This window comes from Ananas comosus, linkage group 14 (assembly GCF_001540865.1).
Source record: "Ananas comosus cultivar F153 linkage group 14, ASM154086v1, whole genome shotgun sequence".
Taxonomy (NCBI): Eukaryota; Viridiplantae; Streptophyta; class Magnoliopsida; order Poales; family Bromeliaceae; genus Ananas; species Ananas comosus.
The window spans coordinates 10142942-10160680 of NC_033634.1; the positions used below are offsets into that span (position 1 = coordinate 10142942).

The window sequence follows — 17739 nt, forward strand, 5'->3', positions numbered from 1 at the left end:
AGAGGTCAGGATGATAGTAGTCGCGTTAGAGTTAGGTTGTACCCTAGGTTTAGTGCGTCCCCCTGGTTATAGCTATTTAATCCAATGTGTTTAGAAATAATAAAAGGGAAGTTGATCAAAGGCATAAATAGTAGCAATAATGGGGATTTGTACTAATAGTAAGCACCAGGTCAACTCTCTTCTTCTCTCTCTCTCTCTCATCTTCTTCCTCTCTCTCTCTCTCTCGTCTTAATATATATATATAAATATATATATATATATATATATTAATATATTATATTATAATATAATATACTAATAATATAATATATGCGCTCGTTCAAATCGCCCTATCGCGCCTCTGTTAGACTATGATCTACACTATTGAAAATATTTGGAAACTAAATTTCATAATTTTTCGACATCATTTACATATCAAACGAGTAGTCAAAAAATGAACGGTTGAAAATAAAAATCTCATAAAAAATGTTGATAAAAGACTTAAATTTAAGATCGGATATACTGATCTTACTCTAAATAGTGAAAATAATTTTCTACAAAAATTTCATCAGATTTGAATTATTTTATATCATTAAATTCACAAACGCATTACGTCGATTATTAAAATTGTCAATTTTGAGACATTTTGATCACTAGCCAAATAATGTCGAAAACTTATAAAATTTAGTTTCCAAATACTTTTAATAGTGTATGTCAAGTTTAACGAAGCCAATCATCGATTTGGAAGCCGCATTATTGAAAACAACTTACTAGCACGGAGGTCTCCTTGGTACTAATAGTATATCAGCGTGTGTGTGTGTGTGTGTGTGTGTATATATATATAGAGAGAGAGAGAGAGAGAGAGAGAGTGTGAGGCTACTATGCTATCGGAAGCACGGAGCCTTCCGTGCTTCCACCTCGTTTTCGATGTTGCGACTTTCGAATCGTCGATCGGCTCCGTTAAANAAGTACTATCCTTGGTATTCTTGGCGGTAACGTCTTCATTGTACCCTCGTTAATTTTTATCGTCACATATATAACTAATAAATTATTTAATTCTAAATTTTAGATTAGTGAAAAAATCATAATTATCAAAAGCACAAAAATAAGACTAATCACAAGGCATTCGAAATCCAAATATAGATTTGAAAATTTGATTGCAAAAAAAAAAAAAAGATTAGAGACCAAAGTAAAAAATAGTGGAAAGGTTGGGGACCAATGTGCAATTAATTCTTAAAAAAGTGCATGTTGGCCCTACAACCCCCAAAATAAGGGGAAGCCTTCTTTAGTGTTCACAATTCATATTTACTAGCATAATAATCCGTGTGATGCGACGGATAGATAATTGAAAAAAAAAAAAATGGTGACAAAGGAAGAGAAAATGGCAATGGAAAAAACGACGATGAGAGGTGGGATTCATCTTATCAATAAAGGAAGGTAACAATAGAAGGAAGAGGAAGAGAAACAATCACGCTCACTGCAGAGATGTGATTCGGTTCTATTCAAGCAAAAAAAGGAGAATCCGGTTTAGTTCAAGGAAAAAAAAGAAAAACTTAAACCGGTTTCAGGTGGAGTCCACACTCGACAGTGATCAATTTGGTTCAAGCAAAGAAAGAGAACAATTCGGTACAAAGATGAAAACATGTGGAGTAGTTGAGACAATTTGGCCTAATGCAATAGGTTGACCTGATTCTGTTCAAGTAAAAAAAGAGAAAACCATATTCGGTTCGAGCAAAAAAAGAGGAAAACATGTGGAAGACTTAAGCCGCTTTGGAGGATCCCACACTCAACAATGATCGGTTCGGTTCAAGCAAAGAAAAAAAAAATCGATCCAGTACAAATGAAGGGAATGTTGCCATTTGGCAATTTAGGAGGAATAATGTATAGGAATAGGTATAAATTTATAAAGATAAAGATGGTTGAAACTTCACATATAAATGAATATTTTTATAATTGAGTCGGACTTTATATTTAGATTTGTTTAAAAATCAAATAATAAAAATCCTTTCATTATATATATATTATATATTATATATATTAATATATCTATTATTTATATATATATATAATTATATATAGAGGAGAGTGAGAGCAGAGAGAGACTGGAGTGAGACAGAGAGAATGAGAGGAGAGAGGTTCGGATGGTGCTTGAAAAGCACACACTTGGTGCTTGGTAATTTGTTTACCGCTTAAGATTTACGTTTTGATATTATTTACTTATATAAGGTTATTACTATTTATTAACACATCCATCCTAGGGCCACATCATCCTTAACGCCAATCCTTAATCCAAGAGCGATAAGTACCAAGTGATTCGTCATTTAAAGTATAGGAGCTCAATTATATATAGTATATACTATATATATAATATATATATAATAGTCAGCTGCTATACTATCGGAGCCACGGCTTCCGTGCTACCAAGTGTTGTTCGATTGATGCGGCTTCCTAAATTCGACGATCGCGCTCGTTAGACTTGTCTACACTATTAAAAGTATTGTAAGCTAAATTCATAATTTTTCAAAATCATTTATTATCAAATAAATAGTTAAATTTGAATGACTAAAAATAAGATCTCACAAAAAAATGATTGATAAATAGTTAAATTCATAGATCAGATATACTGATCTTACTCTAAATAGTGAGCAACAGAATTTTCTATAAAATTGTTCATCGATTCTGGATTGTTTTACACCCGTGATTAATCACAACCGCCACATGTGGCCATTAAAATGGTCAATTTGATGATCTTTGATATAGTCAAATGATATCGGAAATTATGAAATTAATTTCAAACACTTTTATAGTGTAGATCAAGTTAACGGGGCGATCGTCGATTGGGAAAGCGCGATCAATCGAACAACTTAGGTAGCACGGAGGCCCTGTGCTACCATAGTATAGCAGCTGAGCTTCTCGTTCTCTTCTGCTCTCTCTTCTCTTCTCTATATATATATATATATATTAATATTATAAAATTATAATTATGCTTACTATATTATCAATAGCATAAGCCCTTGGTACTATGGATTTCGGCCGTTGGATGAATAAGATGTGCGTGAGTATATTCCCGGTAATTGATAGTGGATCCACGGTTTAAATTGATAGTGGTCCCCTAGGGTTGAGTGGGTGGTTGGTTTAATAGTATAATCTAACGGGTGGAAAGGATCAAAGGGTAGGTCTAACGGTAGAAAGCTCAATAGTATCAAGGGCTTGGTAATAGTATAATAGCCGGACTCTCTCTCTCTCTCTCTCTCTCTCTATATATATATATATATAGTCCGGCTACTATACTATTATGAGTACGATCGCCCTCGTACTCATAAGTTGTTTTCGGTGATAGAGCTTCCGAATCGACGATCCATACCGTTAAATATTATCTAGTACATTTAAAACTTCTAGAAATCAAATTTCATAATTTTTCGACATTATTTACCTTACGATCAAAAGCTCACAAAATTGACAATTTTTAATGACCGATATGGGATACTTGCTAGTTTAACGGTGTAAAAAAATTGGAATAGGTTGAATTTTTGATAGAAAATTCTATTCACTACCTAGATAAAGATCAATAACTCCGATCTTAAATTAAAGGATCCGATCATCTATTTTTAGGACATCGTTTGATTTTGACCGTTCATTTTATGCCCGTTTGATGGACTTTATTATGATTTCGAAAAATTATGAAATTTATTTTTTAGAAGTTTCAAATACTCTAGATCATATTTAACGGAGCGGATCGTCGATTCGGAAGCCCTATCATCGAAAACAACTTATGAGTATGAAGGGCCAATACTCATAAGAGTATAGTAGCCCTACTCTATATATATATATATATATATATATATATATATATATATTCGAGTTGTTATCAAGCCAAACACGAGTGAGCCTGCCCTAACTCGTGTTCGACTCATTTATTAAATGACCTAAAAAGTTAAGCTCATGTTCAGCTTATTGACTAAATAAGCGATTCGATCTCAAGTACATTTCGAGCTGAACATGAGCTGGCTCGCGAACAGCGAGCTGGATTTCCACCTCCTAGCGAGTGCCGTCAAGAGGTAAGTCCTATGCGAGAATCCAAACTGAAAAGCTTGAGTTCTTAATTAACACCTAAAGGTGTCTGTGGACTGGGTCGGATCTGGATAAATGATATACTGTATCCGTACTCTAAAAAGAAATGGTCAGAAAAAAAAAAAAACATCCTACCCATTTTACTTCGGATCGGGTTTGGGTCTAGTTACTTAAGTTACTAATATATCCATCGGGTTTATTTGAGCGGGTCTGGATAGTGACTATCCGTATATTACCTGTTCAAGACTGGGTACGAGTTGGATCTAAATCAGATACGGGTACCCTTATACATATTTTTTTTTTATAGACTTTATTAAATTGTTTGGGCAGAGTTTGTTTCAGCCATTATATTGACTGATTAAAAGCCTAAAGTCAAAACAATTTTATATGTAAACACACAAAAATAAGAAAATTATGATACTATATTGTAGATAAAGAGAATATAAGTTGTAGTAATTATTAATATTATATACTAACATTCAAATAAAAAGAAGAAGGAATCACAAAATTTACTAATAGAATATTTATTAAAAAAACCTAGGTTGTCGACTATAATTGTAGCAGGGATTTGAGAAAAACTCACTCGTGTCGCGCCTGTAGAGGATTAATATTGCTGATGATGACGACGATAGAAATATTATTTCATAAAAAACTCTAAGGCGGAAATGAAACAAAAAAAATAATGACTAAAAAAATTAGAAAAAAGAAAAGGAGTAAAAGAGCGGCTAGGATTTCAATGTTTCACTAGAATGAAAATACGTAGAGACCCCTCATTTATAACTCGTATTAAAATTAATCACTCAACTTCAAAAGTTCAAATCTTTTTTACTTACTATCAAATATTTTATCGGGTCCAGGCTCGGATTCGGATTTGAAAACTATTCCGGACCCTACCCACTTAAAAGTTGGGTTTGAGTTGGATTCAAATCAGGTATGGGTATAAAATATTCGTGTCACGCCCCGGATTACTCATTTTTCCGGACACGTCGACAAATCCGCCGTATACAAAAGAATTTTTTCTGTATACGAAGCGATAGCTGTATCTGTAATCATACAATACTACAACCAGTAGTATAGAGCCGTCAAAATAAAAACATATATAAACAACAGAGGTTAACTATACATACAAGCATCATCCAGATAACCAAAATGCTCACTCCAGCGAGATACAACCTTAGTATGTATAATAACCCAGAAACTACAACTACCTGTAGTTGGTACTCCTCTAGCTCTGCACTCGTCAAAAAGGGCTCTAATTCGCAACACTCTTACCACGGTCAGACTCAGCAGCAGCAGCAGCCGAAGAAGAAGGCTTTGCAAAAGATTCCAACAACTGGGTGTGAGAACTACTGCAAAAAGAAATAGTCCTCAGTGGGTACTGCTACCAACCTCAACGGCTCACTCACTAAGTCTACAGAAGTAAGCAGGAATAGTAAGGAAAGCTGAAACAAATCTACAGCTAAATGCCACTATACTATCATGCTTTAACACAATAATCTGTAGAAAATGTAAATCCTGACCCAATCTCACTAGGGACTGTGAACACACTCATCCCGCCTGTCGAAGCTACACTAATTGACACCAAACCAGGTCATCAATGGAGAGCAAGTCCAACCAGGACAAAACGACACCAACGCAAAAGCACAAAGCCTGACTCCGGAGTGGCACTCGCGGGCGCTACCCAACCGAGTATGCAAACTACGGCTTCTAGAGCTAAATCTGGTAGTTTGATCAAATGACGGTGTAGAAACGTCAGTTTTCTCCTAAGTCAAATCCAAGTACAACATGCATAATTTAGCAAATTTTTCTAAACTCCAATTCACGTTCAAAAGCATGCAGTTCCGAGAATCAAGCTAAACCATGTACTAAACAAAGCTAAAAAGACATGTTGTCGACATATATAGAATTAGGAGGAAACTCGTAGAATTTGATAAGCATCACTTTGACCCACCTCGAAAGCACATCCAACAACGGCGAGAAGTCGATAAAAGCGGAACCACACACTCGCCCGGCCTTCCCACGGCGCTACCATGACGAACGCACGCTCGAACGGCTCCGCGGCGCAACGTTGACGTCGCTCCGACTCCACCCGAGCCCCTCCTTGCGTACGGCAGAGCACAAGAGGAAGAGAGAAAGAGAGAGCACAGCAAAACCTCCTCCTCAGTCTCTCTCTATCCTATATAGAGTAATAGGGATAAAGGTGACACAAACGAGACAAGAAAAGACCAAAAGGCTACTTACCTACCCTGGTGTACCGGTACCATCGCAATGCCATACCGATACCACGCAGTAGAATGGCCAACCCGAGAGCAGTCTGCGCAGAAAATGGACTGGGTACCGGTACGCCCCTGTGTGGTACCGGTACCAATTGCTGAAAATCTACAATTTGCAGATTGCAATGCTAACTCTCTCCTCTCGCGTCCCGCTGAGTCCAGTTTGCGTCTATTTCGTACCAACAGGATTCGGACTTGTCCTGACACTCTCCAAAGCTGTTGACAAGCCTCAAATGCTGAATTCCAGGGTTACTATAATCCAGACCCATATATGAAATTTTAGTAGGTAATTTTTTTTATCCGTATACTATCCATTTTTTATCGGGTCTGGATAGGGTCCGATTCAGGTATGGTATATCGGATATTTTGGACAGCTTTATTAACATCCCTTTTTTTTCTACTTTTGAGATTTAAAACAAAAAGTTCTAAAACAAAAGGTCTACTTTTGAGATTTAAAAGATTAACTTCTTTTAAGTGCCCACCTTATCAAATCTCACAACCTTCTAAATGTCTCATATGTTGGGATGTCTCCATTGCTGGGGTATAAGGAATGAGTTTATAGAGAAACCAAATAAAAAAGGGATTTATAGGCATATGAACTTTTAAATTTGGCAAAATAATTTTTTAAACTATATCAAATAGTTCAATAAACCTCTCTTCTAAACTTTATTTATGTCTGAGGGAGTGTTTGGATTGGTAGAATTACTATTTGGTCTTAACTCAAATTTCTTAAAAATTGTATTATTAGTAATAACATTCTTCAAGCTATAAGCATCAGTTCTGGAAGTCAAATTTTTTTATAAAATGTTTTGAAGTTACTTTTCCTAAAAAGATACAAAATTTAGTTTAAGATTAGATGGTGAGTCTCTTGAATATTAATATTTGGATAAATTACACTTTTAGTCCTCAAACTACGAGGCATGTAATATTTTAATGAATTCTCAAACTTTAGTTTATTATAATTTCTGGCTCGAATTTTTTATCCATATTTAGCCAAAAAGTAATAGATTGTAGATATTAATTACAATAATAATTTAAAAAGTTCGAGTTATATATATTGCAACAAATTAAAGTCGAGAACTAAAGTGTCATGAGTCCTATAGTTTAAGGACCAAATATAATTTATCACAACCCATTTTGGGTTGTATATTTTACAACTAGTCTGTAAGGGCAAGTTTTTTTTTTATCACTTGTGACATTAATTTTTTTTTTTTTAAATACTAAAACCCATTTTGGATTTTTCAAACCCAAGGGGAGGAATCACAGCCCTTGAATGAGTGTTGTAATCACTACAACTCTTGTTGCAATCAAGTCCTCCAACTATGATGCTTGTGACACTTTGGTCCTCTGACTTTAATTTGCTATAATTTTTAGTTCAAATTTTCAAAATTATTGCAATCAAGTTCTATAACTGAATCTAGTTAGCTAAATGTTAATATATTACTAATATAGAGGTGATATAGTAGTGTTGCGATTAATAATACACTAATAATTAAGATATCGCATCACTTTTATGCCAAACAATATGCTAAAACTTAGAAGACTAAATCAAATTGTGGGAAGTGATTGTAAAAATTGTAACAAACTAGAGTTTGAGATACCTACACCCGCTCGTTAATACTCTCAGAGTAATTATGCATCATTTGTAATACTATATATTATCGATCAGATTACAAATTGGATGAATTAAATATAATAATTTTTGATAAAATTATCTGTAATTCTGATAGAATAATCCGAACTAAATACGCTTGATTAATAATATTACTATAAACTACATGTACCCAATCCAAAAGTGCCCCTTGTCAATTACTATCCTCCCACATGGGAGAGGTGGGGTTTGGGTTTAAGGCGATTTTGATATTCCTAAAGAGAGGACAATACATCGTGAGCCACTAATACTATGATGACTACAGGAGTGGATAAAACTTCAGTGGATAGCGCCCCATCCCAACTGCATTTTATTGGAGAGTCCTTGTTATGTTGACATGTTATTTTTTATTCCTTTTAATAATTTATTATATTTTTTTAATACTAATTTTTTTAAAAAAATTAAATTATAGATAAAATAAGTATAACTTTTTGATAGATAAGAATAAAACATGATAATGAATTGAGCATTTGAGCCTCCTTAATAAGGCATGGTGGGACCTCCCCAATTAAAATTTTTTTTTCTCGGGAATATGATTCGATCTGCCTACGTGGCATAGTTTAATGGGCCCCACCCACCACTACTACTACTACTGCCACCACTAAAAACACAGGAGATATATATATATAATATAATAATTATATTAATTCTCCACCATAAGTACCAAGTTGTCTCCTTGGCTGTTCCTCATCCATTCCTTTTTTTTTTATATATATATTTATATAATTTTTATTTTAAATTTTCTCATAGAAAGTGCAAAAGAGTTATCTTCTTCTTCTTCTTTTTGTTCTTTCGTTTTTTTTGTAAATTTATCAATTGACTAAGACTAGTGGCTGCTGCTAGAGTCCTGCTCTCACTTTCAGAGTAGAGAAGTAAGTGGATCCGATAACCCGTCAACCCGATCCGCATCCGATGATTTGTTGGTTTATGAATTCAATTCGAGTTCCTTTAACAAGGGGGCGTCTAAATAACTACTGATATGCTGACATCTTGGTGCGTCATGTGCGAATTGACTCATACAGTATGAACCGTCATAGTATTGAATGTAGCGGACACCGACTCAAAGTCATAATAATTGAATGAAACTGTCCCAAATTTGTAGGATTGTAGCGGATAGGGGGACTCGGGAATTTTTTGGTCCAAATTGAATAATCAAACCGAACCAACTCATTTCGGTTGGTTTGATTCAATTTTAGGAATTCGAAACCAAATTAAACAAATAAGCAATCTATTGGTTTATGAATTCAATACATGTTTTGAAACAAATAGTAGAAAAGAGTACTGCTATGAATTCCATATAATGGATCACCAGAAAAACCACTGATGTGATTATATGTGCTTGTATAGTGTAGATAATTAATATATTAGTAGATATAGTGGGTAAAACAAGGGGCTCTCAAAATTATTATTTGGTTCATGCCGAATAATTGAACTGAATCAACTCAATTTGGTTGGTTCGATTTTAGTCTTACAAATTTGAAACTGAATATGACCCCACTTTCCAGAGGGGTCACCTGTAGCATGTTCAACCATTTTAACCTCTTAGGTTTAGTCACCACCTAAAATATTATAACTTGATTAAAAAGTTTAAACTTGTTATATCTTATATAAAGAATTTTCAAAGTTTAGGGGTGTTACATTCCTCCATCTATAAGTTCTGACGTGCTTATCAAGCTCAGTAAACTTACAAGCACCAAATGATGTAAAACTATCTTCACTAGCTTTTGCCGACCTTGGAGATCAGTCGAGGAGTTACGCTCTTCCCGTTGTATGAACCTACCTCAGCCGAGACTTATTTCATATTTCTAATTGGTGATTGGCTCTGATATCAACTATGACGTCCTACTTTCCAAAAGAGTCACCTATCTGGAACTATTTTAATCTTAGTACGCTTAACTTTGTAACTTTTTGAGCTTAATCACTGCCCAAAATACTATAGTCAGATTAAAAAATTTAGTTTTATTATATCTTATATATTAAACTTTTGAGACTAGATTGGTTCCTATAATTTGAAGCAGTTTAAGGAGAAATTTTAGTAAGAAAAAAAGAAGACACAAAGCAATTATGTAGCACAACATCATAGAGCTATATATATTATTATAATTATTAAAATAACAAAAAATGACAATAAATCCATGATTTTGGTTCAGGATACAAAGTAATGCCCTCTCCTCACAATATTAATAAATAGGACTACTGTAAAATTATCACATTTGAATGGCATATATTAAGCAGATGCACTATAAAATTACAGATACAGTGACAAAAGAATCATCTTAACTCGAGTGTTTCGCGACGAGCTTATCGACGTGGATGATGATGTCGTCGATGTGAGGTCGAACTGCGGGCTGAGGCTGAAGCATCCAAACGATGAATTGGCGGAGAGACTCTGGGTATGGGGTGTCCGGTCCGGGAGACCATTTTATTTCTGGATTTCTAACCACCAAATGTTTATTTTCTTCCGCTTCGTTAAGCGCGTCTTCGAAAGGAGATTTTCCGAACCTGTAATGACATGTGAGAAGATAAATTTGAGCTTTACATAGAATTCAAGAAACTTCTTGGTTTTGATTAATCAACTGAATTTGCTTCATAAATTCAGGAACTGCATAGTTCATTATTTTCATGATCCTTGGAAGCATACTCTTGATTGTCGCAATGACCGCCTACTTGAACCGTTCTAAAAGCACGAAATTATGCATAAACATGCGAATTAGAAGGAAATAAAAGGAACTCAGTAATTAATACGACTGTCCCACAGATAAAGCAAAAGAAAAGAGAAGAGAATATCTAAGTTGGAATGATATCTAAGTAGGACCACCTGTTGCGAAGGACATACAATTTGCCCTGTTTAGATGCTGGAACATCTTATCTAGCATTTCCTTTTGTCTACTCGATGGCTACATATGATAGTTGGCCGCTGAGAGGGCGAGGAATGACGTTCACAAGCGAGTAAGAAGGGTTAGTTATAAGTGATTTCAACAGAACGACAAATCACCTCCTCGGCGTAATCAACTATGCTAAATATGAGGACTAGTAAGACCTCAGTGGACTATTAGGTCACGTTCCGACACTAACTTGCCAGAACATAACTTGCCAGAAGAAAACACCATCCAACTTGAGTAAATAGGAGCTTACCTTTTTCGTATAATCACTTTTGGACTATAAAAGTCAGGCTCCTGACTTCTAATGACCTAAATGAGCCTTGATACCAAATGTGTTTTCTTTTGCATCTCGTGGCCGAATATTATGGTAAAATAGTCAATATTGTGTAAAGATGCCAAAGAATATCTGTGACTAACTAAGAGAACGATATGAAAAGCAAAAGAAAAAAGAAAAATAAAAAGAAACACAAAAACTGTTACATCGGAGAAGGTAACCTTACATCATTGCATACAAGGTGCATCCCAGAGACCATATATCAGTTCTCTCATCAATGTCAGCATTGCTTGGACATTCCCATAATTCAGGAGCTCGGTAAGCTGCAGAGGTGTGCTCAGAAGCCCATTCCTATGTGAAATCCATCAAAAAGGAAGAATGTTAAGCAACAACTTGACGCCTCGGAAAAATGAATAAAACATGCAAAATAAGTAAAGGCAGTATATACGAACATTTTGAAATGGAACTACAACATTTATCCATTTAATTTAATGCGCATTCTAGTGGAAAAAGTAAGTGCTATGTCAGCGATTTATCAGGTGGGGCCAAAAAAAAAAAGATCTCCGAGTAACTTGCTTCAGATAAAAAGACTGAGTTCCAGTCCTTGTATTTCCAAACCTTAGTACAAGTAAATTGTACGCCTTCAAAGATTAGAAACAGTGTTTATTCAGAATCTTAGAACTTCAACCTAGCGTTGCACATGCAGGCCATTGCTCCGTCGAATCTACTTATAAAGAGCTGATACAGGACTCACTTAAATCAGCTTTTTTATATATAGAAACCAGATTGATTTGTAAAAGAAATTAGCTAAATCAAAATAAAGGTGAAAGTTTGGTTTGATTTTTGGTTCGCTGGTTTTTGCACGTTCCTGCCTGAGGCAATTGCGATAAAAAGAAATGCTTCGAGACGAACAAAAATACCATGAGGGCAGCCGTGAGTAATCACTCAAAAACAAGAGGTCTGAGAATCCTGGCTAAGACATCAACATGAAGAATCAAATCTGTAAAGCGTGCACTTTCGAACTTCTACCTTACCATAAATTTTATCTAATGAAATGCCAAACAATCAACTAGAGAAAACAACTCCGGCTAGATAATGGTTCATCTATGCCTCTTATCAATCAGGAACAGGGCCCGTTGCGGAGAATATTCCAAGGTTGAGAATCCAGAACCAAACAATTGATCAAACCATACAACCAATTACCAACAAACCATACAACCAATTACCAACAACAAATGCCAAAAACATATTCTTGTAGATAGTCTATGTATCAAAAGTGACTACATCTTAGACAAAGAAAATAGGCAGCTGATAAGCAGATGATTGTGTGTAATTAAAGTCGCTTATACCTGCAACTGCAATGCCTCAGAACGAGAACGAATTGCTTTTCTGGCAGGGCGAGCACTCTCAAAATCCATTAAAATAGCTAGAGGTGGTTGTCCCTTTCTGTGCGTTATGAGTACATTCTCAGGCTTGACATCATTATGCGCATACGGAGGGTCAAAACTGTGCATATGCTTCAATCCTGCACAAATCTGCAATATCCCAATACTATATGTCACCAAGGTTTATAATGTCTGGTAATTATGCGCATGTAAAGTGCAAAGTGCACCTATTCTTAATCGTCGAAGCTTATGAACAAATATGAAAAAAAGAAAAAGATAAGTGCACTGCCATCGGACAGGCATCTTCAAGCATATGAATGAACTACTAAGAAAGAAGTATGAATACATTTTATTGGGTTAAGAACAGCAGAAATTCTAAACTAAACGTTACCAAAATAAAGAAATCTGAAGTTTCAAGCATATGAATTCAAAGTGCATTGCAATGAGATTGGTATCTTCAAGCATGAGCGAAATATATTTTCAATGTGCAACAAAGTTAATATGAATCTCAGTTTTGTCACATTTCCCTGTGCCTATGATCTGATTTTACATAAATATGATCCCATTCTTCCCAATTATGAAGTCAAGAGCTTTAATTTAGGCCCTCAGTAACATCAAAAGCATATTAAATTTAAACATTAACGTGCAGAGAAGCAGCGAGTCAACAAAAACAAACCATGCCTTTAATTAAGAAAAATTTAATATGCATTTCCTTCAAAGTCAGTTTGATGTTAGTTTGTCAAGTTTCAGGATCCATCACATAACTTCTATTTTACAAACTTTTACTAGTTATGATTTACTGAAATTTCGGCAGCAAAAAGGTATCGCATTAATCTCTGGACGAAGTAGAGCATAAGGTACAAGAATTAGGACAGCAATCACAAGTCATATGAGCATTAAATCCAAAATTTAATGGTGTCGACAGCAGTAAAAATATAAAGGAGATCAACAACTAAAACACCTGACGGAATATCTGAAGAATATTAATTGTTGACAAGAATTCATTCTTCTCTTGCGTAACTTTGGTAACGTCCAGCAAAGTTCCATCTAAATGAACTGGGAACAACAAGTAAGCTTCGTAGTTCTTTGATCCTTCCTGTGTACCCTATACGAACATAACAATCGATCATTTCCCTATGTAAAGAACAATGTTTTTTAATATCAACAATCAATCAATTTCCATATGTAAAGCACAATGTAAATATTTAAATCAGATGTCGAATGAGGTATCTGGAATAATATGTCCAGGAACGAAGCCAGTATTCAATCACGAGGGGGGGGCCAAAATATATACAAATACAAATTTTAGCAAATAAATAAGATTTTAACTACTCAAATTTTTAATAAAAAAATTTAGTGATTAGATAATTAATGTTAAAAAATATTAAATTATTTCGTTAATTTACACTCGCTTAACTTCTAATTATTTTATTTACATTATTCTAATCAAATAACTTAAGAATTTTACTAAACCTAACAGTAATTTAGTTAGAATTTAATTTTTTTAATTTTTGTTAATAAAATAATAACAACCAGTGACTAATATCTAACAGAACTATTAAATTTAGCATACTATTTTATTTAGTTAAATAAATTAGCTTATCAAAAATAATTAGAAAGTTAAGAATGTATAAATAAAATATTTAAAGTTGAAAGCACTTATTTTAAAATGCACTATAATTAGGAGGTTCTTAGCGTATTTTCACCTATAAAACACATAAGAAAAGAGAGAGCTCTATACTAGCACTAAAAACTTTTTACAAGATAGGCCCATATATATTTTTTTTGAGAGATAATAGGCCCATATATTTTAAAAATTAACTAAAAATTTATAAACTACTAAAGGACTATAAAGTAAATATCGAAAAGTTGAGGGGGGCCATGGCCCCTTTGGGTCTATTAATAGCTCCGTCCCTGAATATGTCATAATTAAGCTTCCGAAACAAACAAGATAGCACTTGAATGACCAAAAGGGTGATAACCTAAAAGGCTAAAAATTGTTCATCAAAGATGGGTAAGGGACATTCTTCTAGCCTCTGTTCTAAAAATGTGGCAGAATTTTGTTCACAGATGCCTTGCCATGTCCATGGTGCCTGTTCACAGCGTATTCGAACTTAGTGCCTACCATGGTACCGTCATATCAGCTCAAGTTGTCTGCTTCATCATCACTGTTATGGGTTCGGGTTACCTCTAGCATAAAAGGTTTATTCCTCACAATAATAGAGTTAAAAGTTAGGAGGCAGCAAACAAGAGTGTTTTATTAGGCTATTGGCTAATTTCCACCTTAGGAATGATGAATGCATGTTCCGATTGCAAAAGATATGTATTCCTCATTCCATAGACATCTTTCACGCACAAAATTTAGTAAATCTCTCTGTATTCGGACAAGTTTACTCCACTAGCTCCATAAGAGTCACAAAAACTGTTAAATCAGTTAGCAATTTAAGTACTAGAATCCTTTCTTCTTTTTGCAGACTAATTCTTTTTTTTAATTTCATTTGTAGAACTTCAATTTGACAGAAGAGTCACCACAAGTCACATCCACCTTCACTTATATCAACCTTAATCTTTCAAGTTACACCAGTTTACTTTTACTCCAATCACTCGCAACCCAGATCCCCCTTTGTACCAAAACCTGACTCTAGCAATACAACAGTCAAAAATAAGAACAGAGTCTAATCTATTTACCAAAGTATTTCACATAGAAAGGGAGACACATTTGTAGACTTAAGTTTCCACCATTTGAAATAGAAAGTCTCAAATTAATATAAGGATATGTAAAATTGTTAGATTTGTAGTCTGATTTTTAATTAAATGCATAATTGACCTTGCAAATGTAGAACACCAATGCTGCCTGATTAATCAAGAACTCCATAATATAGAAGAAAGTCACATTCAAAGGATGAGTAGCAATTTGCAGAATATCAGAGAGCACCCCAAAGTTAAACAAACTATGGCTTTAATCTCAAACCAATCTATAAATATACACATATTAAACAAGAAAAGTCCTTGTATCTAAGAATAAGTATGGAAGTCAACCATAAAAGTCAACCATAAACAGATCTGAACTACCTTAACTGCAATTATGGCATGATCAAGAAGGGGAAGCAGATTAGGGTGACTAAATTGGGAAGAGATACCAATCTCCTGCCGAACCAGTTCCAGCTGCTGCTCGCTTTGAATAAGGACTTTCTTCATAGCATACGTCCCATCAGCTGAAAAATGTAGTTCAAAAGAATTTAAAATATATGAATTGTTACATCAAATCATCAGAAAAAGGAATCAACCAAGCATTTCTTTGTGCAATTCATCTAAAATGACTACCTTGGTAATTCTTTCACACGTACAGGGACAGAATCAAATCCCTAAAATTAGAATCTAAGATGCATGGTCATACACATTAATAAGCTGAAAAAGGGTATTCAGGAAGCAATTTAGCTAAAATTGGCAACTATATAGTAATCAAACAAAATCCATTTAACCAAATTCGGATCCAAAGAGAGATTTAGAGGACAATTCCCGATCCAATGCATCAACCTAGCAACACATTGAATGAGCTGAAAATGCGCAATCGGGAAGCAATTAAGCTGAATTTCAAAACTTAGGAGCACACAAAACAGAACCCAACTCCCAAATTTCATATCCAAAGAGAGATCTAAGAGCTGAATTGGAGAAAACACATCCATTCCTAAACAAATGCATCAATCCAGAAGCAGATTAAACAATCTGAAAATGGGCATAGGAATTAAGCTAAAATCGACATCTTTGCATTTCGTCAAACAAAACCCAGTTCCTCAATTTCCAATCCAAAGATAGATCTACAGGAGCACATCCAATTCCCAATCCAATGCATCAAAAATTCAGCAGTAGATTAAACAAACAGAAAACAGGCATTCTGGGAAGCAACTAAGCTAAAACTGGCAATTTTTAGTTGATCAAACAAAACCCATTTCCCATTTTCGGATCCAAACGTAGATCTACAAGAGAATTGGAGAAAACACATACAATTCCAAATCCATAGCATAGCATCAATTAATTATAACACTATTCCAGGGTCACTTTCCATCTGATCAATCTTTTCTCTTGACATGATTCGCCCGATCTCATCAATACACATCAATCTTTTCAATAGCAGATGCAGAGGCTCATCTCGCAGAGGAATTCTACACGGTCACACTTGCACTATGTCATCAATAACAAGCCAATCACATTGCTTCTTTTCAAACAAAAGTACAAATAAAATACTTTTTTACAATCATGATGGGACATATATTCTTAAAAGGATTAATTTGATTGGTTTGTTACGCCACGTCACTAATATATCCGTTGCATTCTAGAATTTTTCCATCTCGCATCCCACGACATAGATTCGTCTGATCTCGTCAATACGTGTCAGCAAAGACATTCAGACAATTTCTATGCCATTTCTATCAAATCGATCTTTTCAATAACATACTATCAGAGCCAGTCCTAAGCAATCTTAGTTCAATGAGGGCTCATTTCTTATCCCCTGACATAACATGATTCGCCGCATCTCGTCAATACACATCAATCTTTTCAATAGCACATGTAGAGTCTAATCTCGTTCTCCGTGACATGATTCACCTCGTCTCATCAATATGCGTCAGCAGAGACATTCTGACTCATTTTGTACCCATTTTTTCTATCAGATTTACTATCAGAGCCGGTCCTAAGCAATCCAACATGATTCACCTGATCTCGTCAACACACATCAATCTTTTCAATAGCATATGCAGAGGCTCATCTCGCATTCCGTGACATGGTTCGCCTGATCTCGTCAACCACGCATCTATTTCGGTACCATTTTCTATCGTATCGGTCTTTTCGATCGCACAAGTTTCAAGATTTGGATCTGAAAGGAAGAATTAAGAAGAGACCTGAAATGTGGGAGGGGCTGACGCCCTTCTTGCGGGCGAGGCCGCCGGCGCCGCCAGGAGCGGCGGCGGCGGCGGCGGCGGCGGGGACGAGCTCCTTGACGAGGAAGACGGCGGCGGCCCCGCCGTCGCCGAGCTGCTTCAAGATTCGGAATCGGTTCTCGTTGATCCACACATCGCCGCCGCTCCCCACGGCCCCGTAGATCGCGTTGAGCCCGGAGAACGAGCACCCCATCGTCGCCTCCTCTCTCTCTCTCTCTCCCTCTTAATTTCTCTCTCTAAAGCGAACTTATATTACATACCTTTTTTTTTTTTCTTTTTTTTTTTTT

General features: G+C 35.3%; 1 protein-coding gene across 1 annotated transcript; it reads right to left on the minus strand.

The window, feature by feature from the left end:
• On the minus strand, positions 10042-17729 carry LOC109720810 (serine/threonine-protein kinase 16-like). Its single transcript, XM_020248138.1, has 6 exons — positions 17414-17729; positions 15588-15730; positions 13477-13620; positions 12480-12665; positions 11357-11481; positions 10042-10476 (listed from the first exon to the last, which is right to left on the minus strand). The coding sequence occupies exons 1-6, from the start codon at positions 17643-17645 to the stop codon at positions 10251-10253; spliced, it is 1056 nt and encodes a 351-aa protein (XP_020103727.1). The 5' UTR covers positions 17646-17729; the 3' UTR covers positions 10042-10250.